This window comes from Pinus tabuliformis, chromosome Q (assembly GCF_031772625.1).
Source record: "Pinus tabuliformis cultivar Carrire ecotype Pingquan chromosome Q, CPIR1, whole genome shotgun sequence".
Classification (NCBI taxonomy): Eukaryota; Viridiplantae; Streptophyta; class Pinopsida; order Pinales; family Pinaceae; genus Pinus; species Pinus tabuliformis.
This window is the reverse complement of record NC_142296.1, coordinates 521,404,641-521,418,113: the sequence shown is the minus strand read 5'-3', so window position 1 is coordinate 521,418,113 and position 13,473 is coordinate 521,404,641. Positions and strand designations below refer to the sequence as shown.

At 39.7% G+C, this 13,473-nt stretch overlaps 2 protein-coding genes across 2 annotated transcripts; one reads left to right on the top strand and one right to left on the bottom strand.

The window, feature by feature from the left end:
- The first annotated feature begins 1,641 nt into the window (after positions 1-1,641).
- On the top strand, positions 1,642-7,853 carry LOC149220484 (uncharacterized). Its single transcript, XM_089387106.1, has 3 exons — positions 1,642-3,536; positions 3,737-5,284; positions 5,390-7,853. The coding sequence occupies exons 1-3, from the start codon at positions 1,642-1,644 to the stop codon at positions 7,851-7,853; spliced, it is 5,907 nt and encodes a 1,968-aa protein (XP_089243232.1).
- A 4,134-nt stretch (positions 7,854-11,987) lies between these two features.
- Positions 11,988-13,179, bottom strand: LOC149220483 (heterogeneous nuclear ribonucleoprotein 1-like). The gene is made up of 2 exons (XM_089387105.1): positions 12,958-13,179; positions 11,988-12,860 (listed from the first exon to the last, which is right to left on the bottom strand). Exons 1-2 carry the CDS (start codon positions 13,177-13,179, stop codon positions 11,988-11,990), a joined length of 1,095 nt encoding a protein of 364 aa, XP_089243231.1.
- Positions 13,180-13,473: the final 294 nt, after the last annotated feature.

Below are 13,473 nucleotides of genomic sequence, written 5' to 3'. Positions count from 1 at the left end.
GAAAAAAGCAATGATTGGGCTGGTGGAGAAATAATTGCTGCTGTGTTTTGAAAGGATGAAGATCAAATAGAAAAGGAGTTTGGATTTTTTTTTTTTAATTAAGAATTTAATTAAAGTCTTAAATTAATTTTTTTTTTTAATTTAATTTTTTAATTAAAAAAAGGGGGCTTATTATTTGATAAAGGGGGCATTTTTTATTAAGAAAGATATGAAGTGATCTCTTCAAAAAAAGGGGATCTGGGCTCAGTTTTCATTGGATCTGGCATTTGCAGTAGTTTTGAAGATCTGGGGTTGTTTTTTTAAGTTGTTGGGGTTGAAGTTTTTTATTATTATTCAAGATGAATAATTAGCTAGCAAAAGCATACCTGAATGAGAATAACAAGCTAGATGGATCCAATTATTTTGGTTGGAAATTTAAGCTGCAAACCCTGCTTGAGGGACACAATGCATGGGCAATTGTGAATAATGATGAGGTGAAGCCGAACCTGACTGCAAGAGGAACAACAACAACAATCCAAGACAGGGACAAGCAGGAGACTAAGGTGAGAATGCTCCTAAAATTGTCAGTCAAATATTGTGTTATTCCCCATATCCGTGATTGCAAGACTACACCAGGGATCTGGAAGACACTCAAGGATCTCTATGAGGTCAATAACACCAATCGATTGTTGTTCTTGAAGGGCAAGATTCTATCCATCAAGATGGAGGAGAATGAGATAGTTGTAGCATTTATTTCGCAAATCAAGGAGCTCAAGAACAAGTTGGGTGTTATCGGTGAATCTATGTCAGATACAGATTTGGTCATGATTACCATGAATGGTATGACTGACGAGTATCAGATGTTCATCACTGGCTTGAATGCAAGAGAAAAAGCCCCCGTGTTTGAAGAATTGACAAGGATCCTCATGCAAGAGGAGGAAAGGCGGCTGACTCATAAACCTTAGAGTTCAGATCTGGCCTTAATGGCGAAGAAGAAGCCCTTCAAAGGAAAGCCAAATGCAACACAGAAGAGTAGTGCAATCCCATAGAGAAAGATGCCCCATCCTCATGGTACGTCTTTCAATATAAATGCCTCTGCGACCAAATTTTTTTATTGTGGTAGAACCGGGCATATAGCCAGATATTGCATGAAGAAGAAGTTTGATGAAGGCCAGAAGAGACATAAACAGCATGCAGGTCATTTTTCTAATGAGGCACAAAGTCAGAACCTTAGACTGTTCATATCTGACTTTGCGCTTTCGGCTAAGGATGATGAAGAAAATACATGGTTTGTGGACTCAGGTGCATCCATCCACATGACAGGGATTAGATAGTGGTTTGAAGAGTTCAAAGAGACCAACAGTGGAGCAAACATCTATATTGGCGATGATAAAGGGTACCAAATTAAAAAGTTATGGTAATATTTCTGTTGTTTTCCCTGATGGAAATATTAGACATATGCATAATGTTATATATGTACCCATTGCCGACGCGGAAGCTTCCCTTTCAGCTTTTTGCAACTGGCAGATGGAGGTTAATCCGCGTTTTGGCTTTTTCCTTTGGTCGGTAAAGTAAAATATTAAATACTGTCAACTGTCTACTGTCTGCTGTTTCCGTTTACTTTGGTCTGTCGGTGGTCTCTATTCCTTGGAAGTTTCAACCATGGTTAAACCCTCCGAGTTTTTAGCACTGGACCCAGAAGTTGAAGATATACTTTCCATGTGGGGCAAGGAAATCAATTCTCAGAATGTGAACTACTATTTTGGGTCAGTAGATATCCCCAGTCTGGAGTCTGCATCTCAGGCGGAGATCCCTCAGGTTTTATTCCAAGGCAAGGAGCCGGACAGAGTGACTCAGAATGAAGGTCCAGAGGTCGGCCCTATTCAACAAGGGAAAGAGACTGATTGGAGAGGGGTGAATGCGGCTAGTCAGCCTTCGGATCCAAAGGGTCAACCTCTGAAATCTCGGTTTACAAACCCTAAGGGGCTCGAAGAAATAACCCAGCTAGGGTTTCCAGCGGGTCTTGAGCAACCTAGATTTCCAGGTGCTTCAACCTCGATTACGAGGATTTCCCTCCCACGAGATTCCCAAGGCCAACCCGAGACTCTGCCAAGCGTCCTCGGCATTTCCTTAGCAGGTGGGCCGGAAGGAAATGATGGCTTGGGGGCGGAAAACTTGTTCTCTGGGAACGAAGATTTGGGTCTTTCAGGACAGATCCCGCCTCTGTGGGAATCAGATACCCTTTTGGGCTCAGCACAGATAACACCAGATAATAATGAGGATCGTGAAGGAAGAAGACCGGTGGTGGAAAGCTCAAGGCAAAGAGGAGCGACAAGGAAACAGAAAAGACCCATTGGAACACAGGTAATAGCGGACAACCTGGTTCTGGGGATGGAGGTATCTATGATAGAAGCTCTAGCGGTGGCAGATTGCACTTTGGTAGGCAGAGTCAGAGGTAAGCCATATACATCTGTTTTTCTTCAAGAATGGGGCGAAAGAAGTTTCACACCAGAGAGATCTGTAAATTTCGAAGCCCAGGTATTAGCAAAAGGATGGTTCAAATTCAAATTTGATGACAGAGAAATGGTGGATTGGGTTCTGCAGCGTATATGGCATATTGATAACATTCCTGTACTATTTAAAAAATGGTCTCCTTTGTTTGATGCTATTAAGGAGCGCACAGATATATTTCCTGTCTGGGTGCGTGCTCCGGGTTTACCCTCCTTACTATGGACTGAGGATGTATTCAGAACTATCGGTAACAGGTTGGGGGCATACATGACAGCGGATATGTCTTTCTTAACAACAAATAATAGGGCAACAGCGCGCATTCTAGTAATGCTCAAACCGAGCGGGGGTTTGGCACAAAAGATTAACCTACAATTTGATGAATATGTCTATGAACAGATTTTAGACTATGAATACCTGCCTTTTAGATGCCATTGGTGCCATGAGCACGGACATTTAGCAAAAGATTGCCCCCATAAGAGAAGAAGGAGACATTTTCGTAGGACATCCGCTCACAGAGTAAATGCTCAATTCGATGCTCAGACAAGGATGGAGCAGGACATGCCGGAGCCACAAGACCATACGAATATGGAGGCAGAGGAGATAGAGAAAGGACCATCGGATGCAAGCGCGCATCCTATAGAGTTTGAGGCCGGAATTGGCATAGATCAGGAAGCTGTGGAAGGGGCCGTCGAGGTAATAGCTAAAGACCCGGAAGCTGTGAAGGGTTTTGTCGAGGAAACTCATCTAACTCTATCCGACGATCCGGAGAAGGGTAAGTGCTCAGGGACTCTCTCCTCTTTTATTTCTCCTGAGCATTCAAATGTAAATCATAATATTGCTTCTTCGTCTTTTCAAGAGCAAGAAAAATATATTGTTGATAATATGGGCGTCACTATGTTAAAGCCGGATGTGGAAACTTTAACTGAAACTTTACCTCTTCTGGATATAAACTGCGAAGACAATTGGCCTCCTCTCTCTCTCCCTGTGACCCGGACCCCTTGCCCATACAATCTGAGATCTCTGGGTGGGAACCAAGTGACTCAGGGGTCTTTAGGTGGGCTGGGCATGTTTCCTACACAGAACAAATCCAAAAACAAATGAGGGCGGAAATCTGACCTGTTCAAGGCGAAACTTAAAGCAAAGATGGATGTTGCAGATGGCAAACAATATTCCATCCAGGGGGTTCTTAGAGCAACACATCCCCCTGAGGGAGTTATCAAATGATCCTAACATCCTGGAATTGCAGAGGTTTGGCCAGCAAACCCAAAAAACTGGCCTTGAAAGAATGGATTTTCAACTCTAAAGCAGATGTTATCTTTCTGCAAGAAACCCTGGGGAAGGCTTATGAGATTGAACCTATGCTTAATGCTCTTCTTCCAGGGTGGACTTTCAGTGCTATGGATGCCTTTGGACATTCGGGGGGAACAGCAATTGGGTACAAAGAAGGGAGGGTTAAAGTTCTCAACAACTGGGGGATGAAGAATGTTATGGGAATGGAGATAATATCCCCTGATTTCCATTTCCCTATCACCATAGTAAATATCTATGGGCCTTGTCAAGGTAGGGAACTTTTCTGGGATGACTTGATGACAAAATCTGTTTTGAAAGCTCCTGTGATGATTCTGGGTGGTGATTTAAACTTCACTTTGGGTCGTGCTGAAGCTTGGGGACCATCGGCGAGAGAAGATCCTCTTACAGATTTTTTCCATAATCTCATCTCAGAGAATAACTTTGTTGACCCTCTCCCGATTAAGCTAAAGCCAACTTGGAGGAACCGAAGAGTAGGTGCAGACAGAATTGCCAAAAGATTAGATCGTTTCCTGCTGTCAGACTCGCTATCCGCCAAAGTTCCCCTAATCAGACAGTGGGTTGAGGAAACTGGGAATTCGGACCACTTCCCAATCTTTTTAGACCTATCTACTCCTCCTCACAAGCCCCCCGCCCCTTACAAATTTAATCCTGCTTGGCTTCAAGATCCTTCTTTCAGTGATCTGTTTAAAAAAACTTGGATTCACCCAGAACACAATGCAGGAGAGGAGAAAAGCTATTTGTTCATGGAAAATTTAAAAAGATTGAAATCAGCTACAATCTCTTGGGCAAGGGTTAGGAAATTGAAACAAAATGAGGAGCTGATCTGTATAAGGGAAGATCTGAAGCAGATGGAGAGTTTGGATTCAGATGGATACTCATCTCAAGAATCTAAGGATAGAATTCTTCTTTTGGAGAAGCAGCAAACCAGAATACTTCTGGAAAGGGAAGAAGAATGGAGAATAAAGAGCAGGGCAGTTTGGCTAAAGTCTGGGGATGAAAACACCAAATTTTTTCATAATTTTGCAAAAGGAAGAAAATCAATAAACACTATTTGGTGCCTTAAAAATGAAGAAGGAAGAGATGTCAGGTCCTTTTCAGAACTTTCTGGATTAGGGAAAAGACATTTTCAAAACTTATATTCTGATCAGAGAGAGGCTACTATTGCAGAAGTCTTCAAAACTGTGCAATGTTTTCCCAGATTCATTGAGGAAGAAGAATCTGAAGATCTTTCATCACCGGTCACTAAGGCGGAGACTGAAGCAGCCATGAAGCTTTTAGGCAAAGACAAAAGTCCAGGCCCTGATGGCTGGACTATTGAATTGTTTCTCCATTTTTTTGATCTAATTGGAGACGAGATAACTGAAGTTGTAGAAGAGTCAAGATTGAAAGGAGACATTTATAGACCATTTAATTCAACATTTATTGCCCTCATTCCTAAGAAGAATGAGCCAGAAAGCTTTGAAGATTTCAGACCAATTTCATTGTGCAACTGCATTTATAAGATTATTTCAAAGGTTATCGCCCTCAGATTAGCTCCAATCTTGTCAAGGAACATATCTATGGAACAATTTGGGTTCCTGGATGGCAGACAAATCCATGAAGCTATTGGGGTTGCTCAGGAGGCAATCCATAGTGTCAAATTAAAGAAAAAGAAAGGAGCTGTTCTCAAAATTGACCTCTCCAAAGCATTTGATAGGATAAGCTGGCTCTATCTACGAATGCTTCTTACTCATGTGGGATTCAACTATCCATTTGTCAGATGGATCATGGGATGTATAACAAATGTCAGCTTTGCAGTTTTGGTCAATGGAGCCGCCTCTTCCTTTTTCTCTAGCCAGAGAGGTCTCAGACAAGGGTGTCCATTATCTCCTCTTCTGTTTCTCCTTGTGGCTGAAGGACTTAGCAGGCTGATTCATAAAGCCAGAAGTGAGGACAAGGTAAAAGGTATAGAGGTAGCTATAAATCTCTACATCACTCATCTTCTTTTCGTTGATGACATATTGATCTTTACAAATGGTAATTACAGCGAATTAAAGGAGATAAAATGCATTTTTGATCTTTTTCTAAAAGCAACTAGAATGCAGATAAATTCTGTGAAATCACAAGTTTGTTTGGCAGATGTGGGCAGAAGGGAAAGGAGTCTTCTGGCCGATCTTTTTCCTTTTCCTAGCCAATCTTTGGATGTTCCTTTCAAATATCTGGGCTTTTGGCTAAAACCAGTTGCTTACAGAAAAGCAGATTGGAACTGGCTTATAGCAAAAATTGAAGCTAGAATCTCACATTGGAGCTATAGATGGTTGTCCAGAGCTGGTAGGTTAACACTCATCAAATCGGTCTTGCTAGCCATCCCTGTTTACTGGGCTGCTCTAACTTGGATTCCTAAAGGTGTAATGGAGAAAATCAAAAGAATTTGTTGCAGATTTCTGTGGGCAGGCTCTAAGGATTTCTCCGGTTTACCGTGGGTGGCATGGGACAAAGTGGCCAGATCAAAAGAGTGGGGAGGTTGGGGGATTAAAAGACTTCCTGAGTTCAGCACTTCGTTAGCAGCAAAGTCTGGTTGGAGGCTTATAACTATAGAAAATCTATGGACAAGGGTGGTTAAAAGGAAGTATATCGATCCAACGTCCTTGGAAGATTGGATCCGGAGCCAGAACAAGAAGGCAAAAAACTCCTCTGTAATTTGGAAGGCCACGGTGGATGCTTTCTCAGTGATTGAGCAAGGGTTAGCATGGAAAGTGGGAGATGGCAGACAAATCAGGATCGGCAGAGACCCATGGGTCGGGTGCAATGAAGCTTATGCCTTATCGCCAGGGCTCCTTCGACATCTTGAGTCCAAAGATATCACCTCATTAAATCAGGTGGCAAGAGTTGGGCAGTCAACTATTTGGGGACAGGCCTGGAAGGATGATGAAGAGTTAGGGCTAAATGTTAGATGGAAGAATGAATGGACAGGTTTCATCAAAGAACTAAAACGATCCAATGTTAGGATAAGGGAGGAACCTGACAGGTTAATGTGGGCTCACAGCAAAACGGGGGGATACTCTCCAAAAGAGGGATACTCTTTTCTATTGGGAAAGATAGGATGGGGTGTACCGGAATGGTGGTCCAAAGCATTATGGAAACTCAAAAGCCCAGCAAAATCTAAGCTATTTCTATGGTGTATTCTAAAAAGGAAGGCTCCAACATGGGAAATCCTACAATCTAGGTTTTTAGCTGGTCCAGGGCGATGTCCTCTGTGCAAGTCTGATGAGGAAACTTTAAATCATCTTTTCACCACCTGTCCTTTCTCGAGGAAGATTTGGGAGGAGGTCACTGGTTTTCTCAAGGTTATTGCACAATGGGGAAATGAGCCGTTGGGCGATACCTGGAGGAAGTGGTGGCAAACTTATACGGAAGGGAATATGAGGAACTTGCCTATTATCTTCTGCTGGGGTGTGTGGCTAGCGAGAAATAAGAGTCTGTTCCAAGATCAAATTACTCCGCCCTCTGTCATTGCCTCAAATATCACAGCCATCTATTCTGCTCTGCCTCCCCCTGAAGAAAAAAAATCCAGAACAAAACAAAATAACTTCATAATTCAGGAGGATATCCCTTGTGGTTTCTTTGACGGAGCCTCTCAAAACAATCGGGCCGGCGCAGGCATGAGCATGCATATCAATTCAGAACACATTCTAAAAGCCTCGGTTGGGCTGGGTTCAGGAACAAACAATTTTGCAGAACTCTCTTCTTTACGTCTCTTATTATGCTGGCTTCAACACAAAAACATCAACTCTATACAGTTATTTGGGGACTCTCTTAATGTTATAAATTGGATCAATGGTTTAGCTGCTTGCCAAAATCAAATTTTAATGACAATTGTTGAAGAGATTTTATATCTGAAGACTCTCTTTAACAGGTTTTCATTATGCCATATCTACAGGGAAAGGAATGAAGAAGCAGATCAGTTATCTAAGGCAGGTCTACAACAGGATCCGGACAGCTGGGCGATAGAAGAGATATACCAGGGGCAGTCTTTCAGATCAGACCAGCCTCCTTATGATCAGCAGCATTAATTTCAGTTTTTGATCCGCCCCATTTTTGACGGCTCTTATTTAGTTTTTCTCTATACACTGTTTTAATATATTGTATATATTTCTCCTTAGAAGTTTTCTTCTTTTCGGCTGACCGATCACAGCTTTCAGACCTCTCTTAACTTTTTTTTTGAACATATACATTGCCGGTGGACACTTTTTTTTACTGTTATGGAGTTGTTTTCCATTATGGAGACTCCGGATAACACTAGTTTTATCGTTTTTATGGATTTTCATCCTCCTCTCGGGAGGAAGACTCTCTCAGGCTACAAACAGCAAAATAGCTCCCTGCGGGTTGAGCTGTGAATGTATCAATGAGCCCAGCGTGGCTTAAGAACCATTGGATCTAAACTTTTATTATCCTAATAAAAAGTTGCTTTTTTCCTCGGAAAAAAGTTATATATGTACCCAGGATAAAAAAGAATCTGATCTCTATCTCTATGATAACTGATTAAAATCTCAAGGTAGAGTTTTATAAATCATATTGTGTTATTAAAGACCTGTTGGATCATATGAAGCCTATTACATCAAGTATTCATGTGGGAGGATTGTACAAGCTAAATGTCAAAAGTGCAACACATCAGGCATTGACATCATCTGCCATGACTACAGTGGACTTATGGCATTAGAGGTTCGGTCATATTAACTTTAATGATTTGCTACTATTATTGAAAAGAGGTATGGTCGAAGGTCTTCTTGTTTTAAAACCTGTTCATATTGATTGTGATGCATGTGCATTCCGAAATTTGCACAAAGATGAATTTCTTGTGAATGCTGATAGAAGGAGGAGAGATATACTCGAGTTGGTATACACAGATTTATGCAGGCCTATGTAGACAAGGTCGTTAGAGAGTGCATACTATTTTTTATTGTTTATTGATGACTGTACTAGATTTACTTGGGTGTATTTCCTCAGGAAGAAGAGACACACTTTTGAATACTTCAAGGAATTCAGAAGTATGGTTGAAAAGCAGATAGGTAAAAGCATCAAGATTCTCTACTCTGATCAAGGGGGAGAGTACAAGAAAGCTTATGTCCTCAAATAATGCAAAGATAATGGGATATAACAACAGTTTATAGTACCCCACAATCCTCAACAAAATGGGGTTGCAAAGAGGAAGAACAGAACCCTTGTAGAGTGTGCTCGCAGTATGTTAAAAAAGGTAAGAATCTTTCTAATGGGTTTTGGGCTGAAGCAATTAATACTGTTGTATATCTAAAGAATAGGAGTCCAAAAAGAAGTTTAGATTTCAAAACTCTTGTTGGAGCTTTATTTGGCTATAAGCCTGCAGTTAAGCATTTGAGAGTCTTTGGCTCTAAAGCCTTTGCTCAAGTCCCAAACGAAGATAGAAATAAACTGAATTCAAAGGCCATCAAATGTATTTTTGTTGGGTATTGTACAGAATTTAAGGCTTACAAATTGTTTAATCCCTTTACTCATAATTTTTTTGCGAGCAGAGATGTAGTGTTTCATGAATAGGTTAATGATGGAATCCATGAGAGTGCTAATGAAGAATGGCAAGTGCCCTTGTTGGTGGAAGAAGGAAGTGATGAATCAGGTGACAACAATGAGCAACAACAACAATAGGAAGGGAAAGAAGATGATGTAGGAAGGTTCAGTTGCCAGCAAGATATAGGGAAAATGCTTCTATAACTAGTATGATTAATGTTATTGAACCCTCTACTTGCAAACAAGCCAGTTAATATAGTGAATGGAGGGCTGCTATGGAAGAGGAATATGAATCAATCCTCAAAAACAAAACTTGGGATTTAGTTAAACTACCTGAAGGCAAACAACCCATAGGATGCAAATGGTTATATAAGCCTAAATTTAAAGCATATGAGAGCATTGATAAATATAAAGTTAGGCTGGTTGCAAAGGGGTATTCGCAACAAGAAGGTATAGATTATGATGAGACATTTGCCCCTGTAGCTAAAATAAACACAATCAGAATGATAATTTCTCTAGCTACCAAACACCATTGGATGATTCACCAGCTAGATGTTAAATCTGCTTTTTAAATGGGGACTTAAAAGAAGAAGTCTACATAGTGCAACCTGAGGGGTTTATCAAACAGGGTGAAGAATATTTAGGTTGCAGGTTGAAGAAAGCGTCGTATGGACTGATAATCTCATTAAAGAAATCAAGGAGCAGATGTCACAAGTCTTTGAGATGTAATACCTTGGAGAGCTACATTACTATTTGGGTTTGGAAGTCTGGAGGGATTCTGGAAAAACTTTTCTGTTACAGAGTAATTATTTCAAGAGCTTACTAGAAAAGTTTAGAATGGATCGGTGCAAAGTTGCAACAGTACCTTTACAACAGAATTTAAAGCTTCAGAATGATGATGGATCTAAGGTGGCAGATGCGACTTTGTATAGACAACTGGTTGGGAGTCTAATCTACATGACTACAACTAGGCCAAATGTGGCTTATGCAGTCAGTGCATTGAGCCAATTTATGTCAAAGCCCCTTGAGAGCCATTGGGTTGCAGCAAAAGGTGTTTTAAGGTATCTCCAAGGAACCTTAGATTTTGGTATTGTTTATACTGATTCATGTAATGTTATATTGACAGGTTTTTTAGACTTTGATTGGGCTGGAAATGTATATGAAGGAAAGAGTCAAGTAGGGGAAGAAAATATTAACACATTTAAGCTATTGACACATCATTGTCATTTTACATAGTTACATATCATTATAGAGGTTAGAAATATGTTGAATAAGTAATTTACAAAGAACTTTATCCTTGTAAATAAAATGTCATTTATACATTATACATCATACATCATTAATGGTTTGTCATGGACTCATCACTTCATGTTCAAATCTAACTCTACGACTTCCTTCCAATGATCACGCATCCTATTTCTGAAGGCTACTTTCCATATTTTGGAAACCTTTATCATCACTCATCTCAAGATCATGGTTGTCATTCAAAAGGTCCAATAGGGAATGTTTTTTCCATCCCTTAGGTAAGTGAAGCAATAGTTGAGCATTATTGGTTCCTTAAGAAATGACAAGAACCTTTTAATGGCAAAGATATATCATCATAGAAGAAATGACAAGAACCTTTTAGTGACAAGAACCTTTTAATGCACGCAAGATTGCATACTTTGCTTACCCCTTATGAAATAAAACCTTGAAAGTCATTTAATATGTGCAGATGGAAGATATCAATGATCAACTAAGTGATGCTAGTAGTAAAATAGAAGGTGTTACACACAAGTAAATTGGTAAAATGCTTGTTAGGTGAGAGGTCTAATTTAACCTCCTTGTAGAAATATAGAGGTATGTCAAACTTCTTTAAGGTCTAGGGTTGACTTGAAATGAGCTTTCCATTAGGAAAACCTAATGGGGTTTTCAAATCAATGTGCACTTAGATGTGGATGTCTATGTGTCCACATATAGAGGATGATGTATCTAGAAGAAAGTTGCAAAGAAGGTACTCAATATTTAACTTTCTAAACAGGTTAAGAAACTCATTTAACTTGATCTACAAGAAAGTTAGGAAAAAAGTACTCAATATGTAACTTTATAAATGAATTAAGAAACCCATTTAATCCTAATCTACTTGTACAACTTAACTAATGGCTTAGAGAAGTACAAATGAGCTTATGTTATAAGGTCACTCTAATCTTAAATTTGTTGATTGCAACTTATAGATATTGATTCCAATAACTTATGGAATCAATATCCATAAATAAAAATATCACAACATAATATTATTAATTATTCTAATTTCATTCTTAAAATATTAATCAAATACATAAATAAAAAGGGAGAACTCATTATACCTTACTTTCATATAAAAACTAAAATCACCCAAATATCAAACGTTACTTCTCATCAAACCACAGAAAAGCGAAACAAAATTCTAAGAGAATCACGACAATGTCTCGGATACAAAATTCATCCTTATAAAATTAAAAAACTAATAAAAGTTTGAAAAACACAGCCCAAAAAATGGTTATGAAACTGAAAATAAAGAATATACAGAATTTATAAATAACAATAAAAATTATGAAACTGAAAATAAAGAATATACAAAATTTATAAATAACAATAGCATATTAAAATCTGCAGTTTATATTTAATTCTGAAATTCTGAATTGATCTTAGCCATGTGGAGCAAATCCTGTTTCATATCCACCGGTTTGTTCTGCATAACCAGCGTTGCTGCCATTTGACTGTCCATTGTCAACTTGAGGTGCCCCATACTGACTTATGCCACCACCCCTACTCCCACTCCCACTCCCACTCCCTCCGCCTCCATATCCAACAGAACTATCTGTGCTTCCATAAACTATGGGTGTAGGAACCCCATAGTTAATGGGGAATCCAACATAACTGCCACTCCCACTCCCACTGCCACTGCCTCCATATCCAGCAGAGCTATCTGTGCTTCCATAAACCATGGTTGTAGGGACCCCATATCTAATGGGAACTCCAACATAGCTACGATTATTGTTCATAAAAGTAGTGTTATCATAATTACCTCCATTGAATGCAGGTCCATATCCTGCACCACTTCCATAGTTAGGAGTATTGTACCCACTGGCTCCATACGAAGAGTAACCATAACTACTGTTCACTGGAGGAACAAGAGTTGAATTGAAGCCGTGGGCATTGCTAGCACCGAGATTACCTTCTCTACCATTACGGAACACCTTGGGAATTGCTTGTTTGACTTCTACCATCTTTCCATTGAGCTGATGAAAAGGATTTTGTAGAACTAAAGCCACAGCATTTTCTGAGTCATAGATGATGAAGCCAAACCCTCTAGATGCTTGAGTTATGGGATCAAACATTACAGCTGCATGGATAATTGTGCCAAACTGTTGAAAATAATTTCTCATGTCATTCTCAGTGACAGTAGGTGCTAAGCCACCCACAAATATTTTCTTTGTCCTGATTTGACCACGGCTACCATTACCAACTGTATTGCTCCTATGCTGCTCATCTCTGGAAATTGCTTTTTTAACCTCCACCTATGTTTTTGATAAAAAACAAAAAATGTGAACAAAGTCATCATTTGTAAAAACATCTTCACACTGATCAAGAGAACAAAACAGGAAGGCAAGTTACCATTCGGCCATCAATGTTGTGCTTTTCTAAGAGAACCCTGTCTGCCACAGCTGGATCAGCAAAGACAATAAAGCCAAATCCCCGCAGCCTGCCTGTGATCCTGTCCTTCTTAATCTCTACTTCCAGGACATCTCCAAAGTTGCTGAAATAATCTTTTAATCGTTCCTCTGTTGTGTCCGATGATATCCCACCAATGAAGAGCTTCCCCTGCTCTGAATCCATATTAAAGCACTGCCTACACACAATCCATGTCATGAAAACATAAAATCTGAATTATACAAAAACACATACGCAAATAATCGCACTAAGAGAGTAATAGAGAAAGCGACTTACCGACCGTATTCAACATACAAATCCAGAACTGTTGTAAAAAATCCAATTTGTGAGCTAATTCCCAAGTAATAGTGCAGAGACAACCCTAAAATCTGATTCGCTTAAATACTAAAACGACAAATTGAATCCTGTATCGAGGCGCGGACTGTGGAGGATCGTCGATGCTTGAACAACTTTTTAGTC